The following is a 14,583-nucleotide window of genomic DNA, read 5'->3' as shown; positions in this document are numbered from 1 at the left end:
ATATATCGATGAAAGGGATAAGATGAGAGGGGGAGGAGAAGGGGGAGGGCAAAAAGACAAGCAGTCTCAGATGAGATTTGTGCCTTTTTAGTTGACCATGTTCTTGTCCATGGTAGGCTATGACTAAGGAGGCTGGGCGACGAGTACAGCCAAACTTGAGAGTCACTTCACCGTCGCTTCCATTACAGTTTTTCTCAATTGTTTACACACAAATACTGGTACTTGAGACACAATGAGCACAACATGTAACGCATTCACGAACCCCCTGAACCAATTCTGCGAAACTACAAGGACAATTCCTGCTTTACACTCAAATTGCAGTTCTAAAACCATTTTCAAAACACTACACACAATTCTCTGCTTATGGCACAATTTTCATGCAGAAAATCTCTTGTTTTCACAAGGAACACACTGCCATTCAAATATGCACACTGACTCTTCATATGGGCAAACACCCGTCACACAGTTTTACAATTAACAATCAGAGCTTTAGCATAAAAGAGCAACAGGTCAGCTCTTCAATGGGGCAATGGATGCCAACATTTTTTACTGTAAATGTACACAGGCAATTCTTCTGTTGTTTTGTATGTAGACAACTCTATGTACAACTTTTTAATTGGTTGGGATGTACACTGTGTACATTGTTTTTGTGGGAACAATAAAATGTATTTGTTACCGTGTATTTGTGTGTTCTGAGTATAAAAACAATATTCTCAGATATTTTACAACATTTATGTATGTACTGTCTGTAGTAAGTGTAACACTGAACAAGAAAATACCTAAGTCATTATGATGGATGGAGAAGAAGTGTTTTCCATTCATCATAGTGTTTTACACTGAACACATCAGTGTTCAACTGGTTCTTATAAATGTCTATTCATATGATGGTTTGTGTGTGTCATTTGAAAACAAAATACCATTTTGAGAAGAAATAACATTGTTTTGAATGTAAAGTTTCATTTTGCAGGAGAATTGAGGGGTTTTGCCCATTGTGTGTGTGTTTTTTGATTTGTGTGTAGAGTTCTGAGAATATGAGGCATGCTTTCAGAAAATGTGTGTAAACAATCAAGAAAAACTGTATCAGAAACTTCAGGGAGGAAAAAAGGTACAGTAGGGGTCAGACTGCTCTCTACTGTAACTTTTGAGTGCTGTACTCTGTGCTGTGACTACACATACTGTACATGTATGGTGGCTGTTGCACTATACTACTTTAATGAAAAGAAATGCATCAAATTGCCTCACATACAGATATATGCTTCCATTTTATAAAAAGGATGCATTATCAGTGCTTCTAATTTTGTAGGACACGATGGATTGGAAGAAGTCTGCCTGCACATTTCATTTCATGCGTCCCAGGGGATTTTACCCCCAATGACTGGTTAGGACCAAAGATGGGATGCTGGAGCAGAATCATCTTTATTGGTGTTATTTGGTGTATTGTTTTGTATTAAGGAATGAAAAAAAAAAAATTTTGTTGTGTTTGAATTTTTGAATTTTTGAATTTTTGTTGTGTTCATCATGTGAAAACGTTTTTGAAGGAGAGAACCACAACCAACATCGCTTGCGTATTACCGCATTAGTTTTTGTAGTATTGGTTTGCATGTAGCCTATCTCACCAGTGTGTATTGTAGAGTGTGTTTGTTTTTGAGATTCTACATGGCTCCTAAAAAAACTACAGTTTGTGTATATAGTGATAGTAATGATCAAAATAAAAAAAAATCGCTAGGATCTCAGGTCATTAAGTATATTTAACTGATATTGTAGTTGTAGGACAACCATCAGGGCCATCTCCAATGTACGCTATTTATAAACTACAATTCCCACAAGAGACGCGCCATAGAACTTCTTACAAAGTGTACAAATCAGCCACCATACTTGTAGTTCTTCTGGTTTCCCGACCAGGGTTATAAAAATGTGTCTTTACTATTATATATATCAAGAAACATACATTATACAGCCAAAACATACATTATGCTGCATTTAGATGATCAGGGTGAAACAAAATCGCCAGGATTTAACATCTGTGGTTTTAGCTGGTATAGGCTGTAGCCCAGGGGCGTAATTTGTGGGGGGGTTGGGGGGGAGATAACCCCCCCAATATTTAAATCTATGCATTACAACCCCCCCAATATTTATACCATGATCACATGAAAAATACGCAGACCCAAACTTCAACCCCCCCAATGTTCAAACCAAATCTACGCCCTTGCTGTAGCCTACAGTAGAAATGAATTCGAGTTTGTCGGCGGGAGTTTAGTCCTTCAAAGAGCGACCTTTAATTTTTTATTATTATTATTTAATTATGGCCTCCACGTGTTTGTTTTGCCCCCTGCCCTGATGAATGTAATAAACTGCTGTGTATAAATATGTCAGCATTAGGAGACAAAATGTGCGATATACTGTCCAGATCAAGACCTTCACAATAAATCAATATTTGTCTTTTAACTAGTGACAAAAACTGTTCTATTCTAGAAGCTAAAATCATGGTGATCCATGTATCTTTATAATTAAATCAGTGTGTGTGTGTGTGTGTGTGTGTGAGAGAGAGAGAGAGAGAGAGAGAGAGAGAGAGAGAGAGAGAGAGAGAGAGAGAGAGAGAGAGAGAGAGAGAGAGATCACGTGTGTGAGAGAGATCAAAGTGTGACAGATGGAACTGGTACTTCAGCCAACAAGCGGCTCCGCACAGTTCTATGCTTTATCTTTTGAAATATATAAAACCATTTATTTTATTTGGATTAAATATGCATGTTTTTTTCATCAGATTTACCAATTGTTATCATTTGTTTGTGCTGGTCAATTATGAACAATAGATAAAACTGAACTGCAAGCAAAAACTTGGGGCCGAGGGGTCACTGTTTCAAATATTTGAGGGGCTCCTCCCCAAACAAATGTAACCTCACTCCAATTTTTTTATAAAACTTGAAGGCCCTGATTAAATTATATATAGGCTACATTTTCATTTAAAAAGAATCCACTTGTAAAGTTAAACAAATTCCACATATAAATATACTCAATGAAGGTTGTTTCTTTTGTCTCAACCACATCATCATATTGTTTTGAATTTGATGTATGGAAAAGTAAAAACAAAAATTATCATCTTTTGCAAGTGTTATCATAGTGTATTTGTGGTCTTTCACAAAAATATAAGTGAAAATACACCAAATGCTTATGTATTGCTTTATTACTCACAAGAGGCTTAAAGGGTGATCAAACAAATTTATTGACAAGGTGCATGACAAGTAGAAACTATATAGTCTTTGGCAATTGGAACACATCGAAACATCGTTCTTTTAAAGGTGTACTGTAGAGAAATGCATGATATGAAGAGGGATATCCCCTACATGGAGCCAACACTGGTGGTGGTGAAGGGGTGAGTAGCAATGCTGAGATCTGGATGAATGTGGAGCTCTTCTCCTGATGAGCACAGCGGAGGGACCTATGACACGATTGGCTCAAGAGGGTTGAGAAGAAAATACATTTGGTTTAAGACGTAAAACGCCCAGTCAGCTGATGAGTTTGGAGTAGAAGAGAGTGAGAGAGAATGTAAAAGATATAAAGTAATGAGTGAGTATAAAGAAGGTCAGTCTTATTTGTTGAACTTCATATTTAAGCTTCATGTCAAACAAGCCATAAGGCTGTATTTCTTAACAGTGCACAGTGAGGTTAAGTGAACTTTGAAAAGCACAGACAACAGAACATGAAATCAAGTTACGCGTCAACTGTAATAAAATAAAAGTGCAATGTATAATCATGAAATATGAAAACATGCTTTTGAATAACATCTGAAGAAGAAAATTCAGTTGGATTAAGTACATTTCTAGTACAGCCCTCTCGAGATTAAACTCCAGGTCACATTCTTGGAGATTTTCACCTTTTCATTACTACAGAAAGATGAGATACGACTTCAAATGCAAAACAGAAACAATTGAATAAATACGCTGAAACCAAAATGGAGTTCAAAACATACATTTTATTTATTTTCATTATTTCGGAGAGAATCCTTTGGCTGCCAGGACTGGGCCCACTGCTCACCACTAAAAACAGAAGGGAATTTTTAGGGAATAACAGTTTAATTTTCCATCTATGAAGGACCACCACCTTCATGCATGCATTAATGGTGGTGGTCCTTCATAGATGGAAAATGAAACTGTTATAGTTCTGTAATGATGTGTGCTTTACACTTGTTATAATGCTTGTTTAATCTGAAACAGAACGGATTAATAGAAAAAGTATTGTAGCCAACCCCCCTATCTCTAATTCATAAAGCAGAAGAACAGAGAAATACTTACCATACTGGACAGGGCTCCCAGTCAACCAACATTTCTGCTTTGCCCTATCAAGAAAAATAAATAAATAATTCCATTCTTAGCATAAGGCTATTATGTCTGGTTATAGGCACTGAGTTTCATTGATACAATGGGTCATTATTTTCAGTAGACACTCCTTTCTAAACTGTAATTCAAAAAAGACCAAACACATAAAAAGCATCTACCTAACAATTATGGTATGTATACTGTAATATGTATTTGCCAACTCACAAGGAAGTTTCTAAATCCTATATTGCACTCTGCATACTGCCTACACTCTGCAGTTCCTTTATGACTGTCTAACCTTTCTCACTCTTTCTCTTACTACACTCCTGATGGGGAAAGCCTCTAGGCGAGTGTGGTAGGAGCAATCTGTGAACAAAAACACGTTTCAAATACTTATTAGTTAGTTTAGGAACAAAATAAACACAACTATGAAGACTTACAACTATGAATCACTTTGTGATTTTCTAGGCTGATATGGCTAGGAACTATACTCTCATTCCTGCGTAATAATCAAGAAACTTTGCTGCCGTACCATGAGTCCAGCAGACGTAATGATATGACGCAGCGCCTGAAAATAGTCCCCAGCTCGGTAGACTAGGGTCGACCATTTTCAGGCGCTGCTACATATTACTGTATTTTGACTGTACAACTATGGGGGAGTTGTAAAATGAGCCTATTTCCAAAAAAAGTGGAGTATCCCTTTAAGTAGGGAGCAGACTTGCAAGGATGACAACAAGTGATGTTTATCACTAATCAAAACATGTACCATGGAACCAAATCACTAATTTCCAATGTGGTATGCTTGCTTGAATAACCATACTACTGCTAAGCCACAGCTCACAACTGAGAATACTCCACTGCTGCTGCTTCTACTACTACAATGCATTTTGGTCAAATTAGACTAATTAAGCCTGTTGGATTTTATAGGTTGTCAATTGTACTAATCTCACTATTACTATTATGTACTACTATTATTATTATTATTATTATTATTACTATTCTATATCTATTATGAATAATCATGGTTATGTGTGCTACGCTGGACTAGCTGGACTGGTCAAGACATTTACATATTGTTGCCCTGTTGCGGGTCGCTAAGTCGCTTTGGATAAAAGCTTTTGCTAAATGATTAAATAAATAAATAAAATTTTGACTAATTGTCTGTTTTAAGTAGTTAAAAAAAAGCAATGGAACTATAGCAAATAAACCGGGGTAAAAGTTGCAATGTATAGCAAAGTATCAATCATTGCATTTACATGCAATGCACTTACTCTTTTGTGACCTTTTCCTTTCCGGCATATGCCTTGGTCCCCCTGTGAGAAAAAACAAAAAACAAAAAAACACATTTACATTAATTAGACAAAATGCACTTTGTAATGTCTTTTCAACATAAATATGTGTCCCTGACTCCCTGGTGTGTCTAGAGAGTAGAGACCCCTGAAATATGGAAAAAGACCATCCTCTATTTCAGTTAATGTGTCTGCAAACACGCTGTTTATATTTGGCTCCACATTTTACATGACATGCAGGCTGAGGCTCATTAGAATAGTAATCATAGTAGGCTTATAGAATACTCCATCTAAAACGACTCGTTTCAGACAGGGTCTGCATAAAGGACCAGTTCAAGATAAATAAGGATTTTTTTTTAAGGATAATGCAAAGCTACTCTAGTGGACTATCAGAACAAAAATATAGAACTGGAAATTAGCATAATAGGTCCCCTTTAAATTCTATTTGCGTAATTCATTTATTTACTTAAAGGGTTAGTTCACCCAAATATGAAAATTCTGTCAGTAATTACTCACCCTCATGTTGTTCTTCCAACCCCGTAAGACCTTCGTTCATCTTCGGATCACAAATTAAGATATTTTTGATTAAATCTGAGAGCTGGATCACATTTCCATAGGCTACTAAGGGATTGAAACTTGCTGGCCCAGAAAATGTATTAAAGAGATTGTTAATATAGTCCAAGTGACTCCAGTTGCTCAATCTTAAAGGAGTCATAACCTGTAATTTTCACTTTTCCACGAGAATCAATGTATGTTATGATTGCCTAACGATTATACACTGGCCGGGAAGCCGATATTTAAAAGTGAAGCGTTTGTTTACCCCAGGATTCATCAACCAGCAAGCGTGCACGCGCACTCAAATACGAGATTTTAATTTCAGCCCCGACTTGACGTCATGACGGGGCAGGATATACCATATATGGACACCGCAGACCTATGCCGCGGGAAGCCTGCCCTGCCCCTTACCCCCTCATATTCAATTCAGTCGCGAAAGATGCAGAAACGTAGTGCACACGTGAGTTGCTCTGTTGTTGACTGCCAGAATCAACATGTAAATGTGTTTTCTCTACCAAGAACGGACCTAGCTATCAGGGACCAGTGGATTAAATTCATTTTTAATGACGCGGTTCCTACAACCCTTCCCACTGGCTTAACGTTTGGTGTCTGTGCTAACTAAACATTTTACGCCGGAATCCTTCACAAATTTGGGGCAATATCAGGCGAAGTTGGCATCGAAGCTCGGGAAAAAGGGGCCATTTTCAACAATCAGAGACTTGCCTGCAATTGAAACGGTAAAGGCCCGTTCACACCAAGCACGATAACTATAAAGATAACGATAAAGATAACTATATATGTGTCCACACCAGCGACCGATAACGGACTTTTTATTCTAAGCACGCGCGCGCCCGGATGATCCAGATCCATTTTAAATGCGCGAGACCTTTAAATTAGAATGGATTCTGATTGGCTGTCAGTGTTTTATCGTTCGACAGCTGGAAAAAAATCGTTCTGAAAGTGATCCCTATGATATCGTTCCTCATATCTTTATCGTTATAGTTGTGGTGTGAACTCTGTTATTCTTTAATATGGAGAACGATTTTTAGAATTATATCTTTATCGTTATCTTTATAGTTATCATCCTTGGTGTGAACGGGCCTTAAGACTGTGTTTTTATTGCTCTACTGTGTGTAACAAACAGCAGCTAACTGCTAATGTGGCTATTGTATGCTAGCGGGAGTATTAGCTTCGAGGTAAACATGAATGTTGGAACAACATGAGGGAGAGTAATTACTGACAGAATTTTCATTTTTGGGTGAACTAACCCTTTAAGAGAATCTGCTTGACTAATGAGCTATGGTAACAGTTATCAGAACCACCAATAATTACCCAACAAACATTATTTACATACCTGACTTTTTCTTTTTGCGACTTGCAACTGTGCCCCTGGCTGACCCTGTGAAGACAGCAATGGGTTTGGAGAAAGAAAATTACTCATATACCAAATAAATCTTTAACTTATTATTTAAAATACTGAAAGACCACAACGTCGCACAAGTGTGGCAGTACATGTATTAATAGGTGTAAAGTACATGTAGTCTTATTGCGATTGAATTAAGGTTGCTCCATTTACTCCACGTGTTTCACTTTCTCGCTTATGTCCATCCTGTTTGTGATAATCCTAATTTGTTTCAACAAGAGCTGATCCTTCGCTGACTTGATCAAGGAACGCAAGGGGTGGGAAAATGGTGGTGTGGTTGTGAGCATGAAATGTGCTCATCAAATTTCATAGCAATCTGATAAATTGAGATATGTTGCCTTCAAGTTTAGTGTGCATGGGACACTGACATTCCCAATTATTTTGAATATTCAAATTATCCTAATATCTTTAATCTTTAATTTTGGCCAAGTAATTTCAGCATTCGATTAGTAGCATTTTTTTTTACTTTTAGATTTATAATAGACTCACAAAATTCCTTCCAAAAGCCCTAGTACAGAATCGGATAGACCATCTAATTATGTAATATCAGATCAACTTTTCTAGCAGATTATCCATGGAAAATGAGAACCTTGTGAGTTTTAATTTATCAACCAGCAAAAAAGTTATAGCATGGTGTGTTTGAGTTCATTTCCCCTACTTGACATCATGCATCCTGCATTGTGACTATTTCACATGCACACATTGCAATGTCGATGCTGAAAAGAGCCCTAACCTGCATCAAGCTCTATGGGGGAAATAAACTGGAAGTCAAGTAAATTCAAGGTAACCCATTGGTCAAACACTTTAGGCCTTTACAAATATAAACTGTAACTCTTTAAATTTGTTCTAATTACCTTGCCCCTCCATTGGGCTCGTCTGCTCCACCTGCCCCTCCACAGGGCTCGTCTGCTCCACCTGCCCCTCCACAGGGCTCGTCTGCTCCACAGGGCTCGTCTGCTCCACCTGCCCCTCCACAGGGCTCGTCTGCTCCACCTGCCCCTCCACAGGGCTCGTCTGCTCCACCTGCCCCTCCACAGGGCTCGTCTGCTCCACCTGCCCCTCCACGGGGCTCGTCTGCTCCACCTGCCCCTCCACGGGGCTCGCCTGCTCCACCTGCCCCTCCACGGGGCTCGCCTGCTCCACCTGCCCCTCCACGGGGCTCGCCTGCTCCACCTGCCCCTCCACGGGGCTCGCCTGCTCCACCTGCCCCTCCACGGGGCTCGCCTGCTCCACCTGCCCCTCCACGGGGCTCGCCTGCTCCACCTGCCCCTCCACGGGGCTCGCCTGCTCCACCTGCCCCTCCACGGGGCTCGCCTGATCCACCTGCCCCTCCACGGGGCTCGCCTGCTCACCTTCTTCCGGTTGCTTGTTCTCCAATGGGTCACAGGGTGTGAGATGCAGCGTAATCAGCTGATCATCATTGCCACTGGAATCCTGGGTCCAACCTGTGCAAGTTAAACAAGTGTTGTGTTTTGCTTATTTAAAACATAGAGGTTAACCATAAGCTTGATCTGTACCTGTTTTAAGTTTTAATCTGTTTGAATCATATAGGCCTAGTCCAAATTTTGCCCAACCAGATTTGAAGGCACTTTTGATTGCAGGAGAACTATTGAGTGTCAACTGGATGTATTAGATATCTGCAATATATTTGATTGATTTCCAATGACTATAACCAATACAATATATCTTTAAGTCGGGAAAATAAAACCCAAACTGCTCATAATATCTATTCAAAAAATGACAAGTATAATGTTTGTTTACAGTCTGGGTTATGCCTCAAAGTTAGTAGCAGTGTAAGTTTTTGGTGTATCCAGCCAACATTTGATTGTTTTCTTTTTCTTTGTGTTATTTCTGGTAATGCTCTACATTTTAGCGCCGTCCTTGATATTGTTTTATTGAATATATATATATATATATATATATATATATATATATATATATATATTATCATTTAATTCATTGACCCAGTAACCAAAACGTGTCTTTGCGAATTTCATGTGTTCAATTAGTATGTCCAGATTTTTGTGATTTACAAAAAATTAAGCTCAATGTTAAATCTCCTTTAAGATAATAAAATCTTTTGCGCTCTCAACACAAATTGTGAACTGTGACTTTAAGATACAGTGCATGCATCTCACCTTCACAAAGGTATTCATAAAATGAACCTATCTTCTGAAGGTAGTCCTGGGCATAGGCGGAGAGGGTGCAGCGAGGGGTTAATATTTCACACTTCATTTCTTTTTTTTTGTTCTCCTTTCCAAGAAGCAGAACTGGCTTGTATCCAATGGCATGGAGTTTCTCAAGCTGCAATGACAACATTGTGTATTTTTGCTGTTTAATGAAATAGAAAAACAACATAAAAAATAACTAGGAATATTAATTATTAAGAAAATATAACATTATTAATGACAGCATCCAGGTTACTGCCATTCAGGATTTTTAACCTAATAGTGAGTTTTGCTTTTGTAAAACCAAGTATGTGCAAACAGGAAGGCTCATACAGTAGAAGCAAAAAAAACAAATATATATAGAAAATAAGGTTAAAATATAACTTTTTGTAATATTAGGAGCTTGGGTTTTGCACCTACGTTGATAAGATTATGTAGCCATTGTGCAACTGGACAATGACAATCTAAAGATTTATTTTAAAAAGGCAGAACCTTAGTGATAACATGACCAAATGGGTGAATGCTGCACATATTTACAGTTGACACGTGCACATTGTTGTTTTGAGTAGTACAGTATGAATGCAGTTCATTTGTTATTTCTCATCCACTCGATAAGAAAGTTTGATTATTATATTGCAATTCTGTCACAATACATGCCTGTATTTGTTATGAACTCAAGAATTCCTGAGTATCAATTATATTTGCTGTGTGTTCAAATTTTGCTCTGGTAGATCATTAAGGTCTGTGATGTGTTATGGTGAAGATGTGTTTACTTTAGGGTATTAGCCTACCACTAAAATAAAAACTAAAAATCACAATTACATCTACCTTCAAATTTGATAGTTAAATTGTACTTTTAAATTAGTTCTGATGACACAGGGAGGACAAAGTATCATTAGAAAAAAATAATTTAACTTTATCTATATTGGCAAAAAATACTGTCTTTCTGACCTTGCGCTGGCATGCTCACTTAATAACAAATGGTACCACTGAATGTACTTCCTAGATGATCTGGAAAGTTTAATGTCATGTATGAAATTGTACGTACCAGGATATTGGCTTCATCCTTGATGGATGCAATGTTGTGGTTTTTCTTACGACCAACCACCCATTCATCTCGCTTCTCATCAAACCTCTGAAGCTTCTTCTTGAGGCGCTGCTTCTGAGGTTGCTCCTTTTTACAGTGTGAACAGACCTTTTGTGCACAAAATAAAATGCCCTGACAAAAAGGGCAGTTCTTTTTTGTAGACCCCCCCGGCATTATAACAGTCAGATACAGACAGACAGACAGACAGACAAAGATGGATAAGAGACAAGTAGACAAAGACAGACAGAGAGAAAAGAACGAGCAATAGATAAAGACTGTGAGATAGATGGAGAGAGAAATATAGATATTGAGAACAGAGAGAATGTGAGATATAGAAAATAAAGAAGAGATTGAGGTTGGCTCTTAAAAGTGCCTTTGGGTTTTGAAATCAGGTGTGGCTATAGGTTCGGACAGGTGATGTGTTTGACAGGATCTGCATGGAGAACAACAGAAAATGTTGATTATGTAGTGTTTATGTACCCTATTAATGACCCTAATAGTGAGTGATTCCCATTTTCTTATAAATACTTAAAATAAATAAATACAGATTCACGTTGCTCCTATTTCCTGTGCGCGTAATTTTTTTTTAAAGGCGCGCGCGCGTAACATGTGCCTGGGGTTCGACATCCCAGATTAAAAGGCAGCGTTATGTGCAGTATAAGTTTAGACCAAGTGATAATATTGTTATTACTGACACATTACAGTGACACTGTGGGTGAACCACGATGATCGAGAGAAAATTACATATTTTAGATAACTAACGTTAGAGTTAGCATGTTGAAGTTGGCTATCCATTTAGCAAGCCTAATTTCACAGGATTTTTTTCTGATAATGAGCAAACCTTGGACGGGCTTTAATTCGTTGCCCTAACGTGTAAATCATGTGAATCTAATATGGCAAATGCATCAATTATTTATAGCAAAACGTGATCGTTACGTACGAATGAGCCTAGCAACTTACCTGGAAAGTGGTTTGAGCGCAATGAGAAATCACTGAAGAAATCACCCAATTACAGGGCGGGCTGGCTCCGTCTCCATAGCAACGGAAGCTGATGATCATGGGTAATACTGGAAACAAATAAAACTGATGGCCATAACACATAGTATTGTTGAATTATCAAGCACACTTTCGCGTGTGTGTTGAAAAAAGATGAGGATATCATTAAAAGAGAATCGGTGGCGGGTCCTCAGTTTTATCTGTCGTCATCACCATAGTAACGGTCGATAAGGCTCGTGGGAAATGTAGTTACTGTTAGATTTGACACGCCAAACCGATGGAAAACCGGTATTTTTCAGCAAAGAAACAGGAATATTTAGAAGCAATAGCCGTAACTCAACTTTGCACTCGCATTCAGGAATAATATACATATTTTTTTAATGTAAGGAAGCACTGACGATGGTTTACAATGTTGAGTAGCCTACCGATTATAATTTAAAAAGCAATAAAACAAGGATTAAAATCTCCTGATTAAATGATGGGCAAAGTAGCCCCTAAAGTTTTCTAAATGAATCACAAAAAAAAATAAAAATAACAATACTGTGTTTCGAAAGAAAAACGTGGTGCAGGCACGAAAAAGACGTCCCATTGAAATACATTAGATTGAAAGTCGTGCTGAGTGACACGAAAAAAGGAAGGAAATTCGTGCCCATGGACACGAATCAATTTGTGTTGAGTAGCCTATACCGAATATAAAGTAATAAAAACGAGGATTGAAATCACCTGATTAAATGTTGAGTAATGTAGCCCTTAAAGTCTGCAAAATTAATAACAATTGAGAAAAAACAATAGCCTACCGTGCTCTCGAAAAAAAACGTGGTGCAGGCACGAAAAATACGTCCCATTGAAATACATTAGATTGAAAGTCGTGCTGAGTGACACGAAAAAAAGAAGGAAATTCGTGCCTATGAACACGAATCAATAGATTCATGTTGAGTAGCCTATACCGAATATAAAGCAATAAAAACGAGGATTAAAATCACCTGATTAAATGTTGTGTAATGTAGCCCTTAAAGTCTGCAAAATTAATAACAATTGAGAAAAAACAATACGGTGCTCTCGAAAAAAAAACGTGGTGCAGGCACGAAAAATACGTCCCATTGAAATACATTGGATTGAAAGTCGTGCTGAATGACACGAAAAAAAGAAGAAAATTTGAGCCCATGGACACTAATAAATAGATTCATGTTGAGTAGCCTATACCGAATATAAAGCAATAAAAACAAGGATTAAAATCTCCTGATTAAATGTTGTGTAATGTAGCCCTTAAAGTTGGCAAAATGAATACCAATTGAGAAAAAACAACTCTCGAAAGAAAAACGTGGTGCAAGCACGAAAAATACGCCCCATTGAAATACATTAGATTGAAAGTCGTGCTGAGTGACACGAAAAAAATGAAATTCGTGCCTTTGGACACGAATAAATTCGTGTTGAGTAGCCTACCGAATAGGCTACAATACAACGAGGATTAAAATCTCCTGATTAAATGTTGAGCAATGTAGCCCTTAAATTTTGCAAAAGGAATAGCCAAACATTTGAGAAAAAAAATAGTGTGTTCTCGAAAGAAAGACGTGCAAGCACGAAAAATACGTCCCATTGAAATACATTGAATGTCGTGCTGAGTGACACGAAAAAAATAAGGATATTTGTGCCCTTGGACACGAATAAATAGATTAATGTTGAGTAGCCTACCGAATATAAAGCAATAAAAACGAGGATTAAAATCTATTGATTAAATATTGAGTAATGTAGCTCTTAAAGTTTGCAAAATGAATAACAATTGAGAAAAAAAACAATACTGTGCTCTCGAAAGAAAAACGTGGTGCAGGCACGAAAAATACGTCCCATTGAAATACATTAGATTGAAAGTCGTGCTGAGTGACACGAAAAAATGGGGAAAATCGTGTCCACGAACACGAATCAATAGATTAAATTTCGTGACTATGTCACGAACTGCCGTGAGACTGGGTTGATATATGAGGTGGTATTATGTTTATATAGACCTGATTAACTATTAATACAGTAACTGGGAATATTTTGCAAAATACACAGTAGCAGAAGCACATTCGCCAAAATAAAGCAAATATTACAGTCTGTTGAGTTAACTCATCTAACAACTGAAAACTTTAAAACTTTTGTTCATCTAATGAACTTAAAAATTGTTTAGTATTTAGCAAGGCAAGGAGCTAACAAACCTTGTTCTGCCATCATGTTTGATTTTCAAAGCCGAGAAAGTCATTTTTGCCTCTTAAAACTATAGAGGCAAACATATTACTCTGATGGATAAATAAATTAAAATGCACATATACTGTACGTAAACACACAAATCTTAAATACGGTGAGGTCAACTAAATGTAAATTCTGTAAAAATATGAAATCAGAACCATATCCAGCTAAGTATGGTGTATATGTATATATTTTTAGTATGGCCATCAATTGAGAAAGATGCCGTTTGTGCCCAAATGGTGTAATTCTGGCATCTAGCAGGGGCTGAAATATTGGAGACCACAGTAATAGATTCGGCATGCTTTGACAAATTCAGTGAATAGTTCTCCCTCAAAAGTGATTATTGTATCAACCCAATGCTGCATAAACATGACTTATAAACACTCAAATTCTCTCAAATTTCTTGCCAATTTGACTGAAACGGCTGATCTGAAACAGTTTGCCAGATTTATTTCCATCAGACAGTCAGTAAATGGAAAGTAGGCATCTGTGTAGTAAGAAAAGTTTTTCATTTAATTCATGTAAC

General features: G+C 37.6%; 1 protein-coding gene across 4 annotated transcripts; it reads right to left on the bottom strand.

Annotated features, from left to right (window-relative positions):
- Window positions 1–3,467: 3,467 nt before the first annotated feature.
- Window positions 3,468–13,775, bottom strand: LOC308701116 (uncharacterized protein). 4 transcript variants are annotated; one of them, XM_081383209.1, is made up of 7 exons: window positions 10,797–13,775; window positions 9,719–9,884; window positions 8,435–9,025; window positions 7,512–7,556; window positions 5,585–5,626; window positions 4,290–4,333; window positions 3,989–4,034 (listed from the first exon to the last, which is right to left on the bottom strand). In XM_081383209.1, the coding sequence occupies exons 1-6, from the start codon at window positions 11,007–11,009 to the stop codon at window positions 4,311–4,313; spliced, it is 1,080 nt and encodes a 359-aa protein (XP_081239335.1). In that variant the 5' UTR covers window positions 11,010–13,775; the 3' UTR covers window positions 3,989–4,034; window positions 4,290–4,310. The 4 variants fall into 4 exon arrangements, 3 of the variants coding, with proteins under 3 accessions (XP_081239335.1, XP_081239334.1, XP_081239333.1); XR_014031396.1 differs by having other exon boundaries at window positions 3,468–4,034; window positions 4,290–5,626; XM_081383208.1 differs by lacking the exon at window positions 3,989–4,034 and having other exon boundaries at window positions 4,127–4,333.
- Between the last annotated feature and the right edge of the window lie 808 nt (window positions 13,776–14,583).

Source organism: Scardinius erythrophthalmus, assembly GCF_964197995.2.
Source record: "Scardinius erythrophthalmus genome assembly, chromosome: 13".
In the NCBI taxonomy this organism is placed as follows: Eukaryota; Metazoa; Chordata; class Actinopteri; order Cypriniformes; family Leuciscidae; genus Scardinius; species Scardinius erythrophthalmus.
This window is presented reverse-complemented; position numbering and strand designations above follow the sequence as displayed.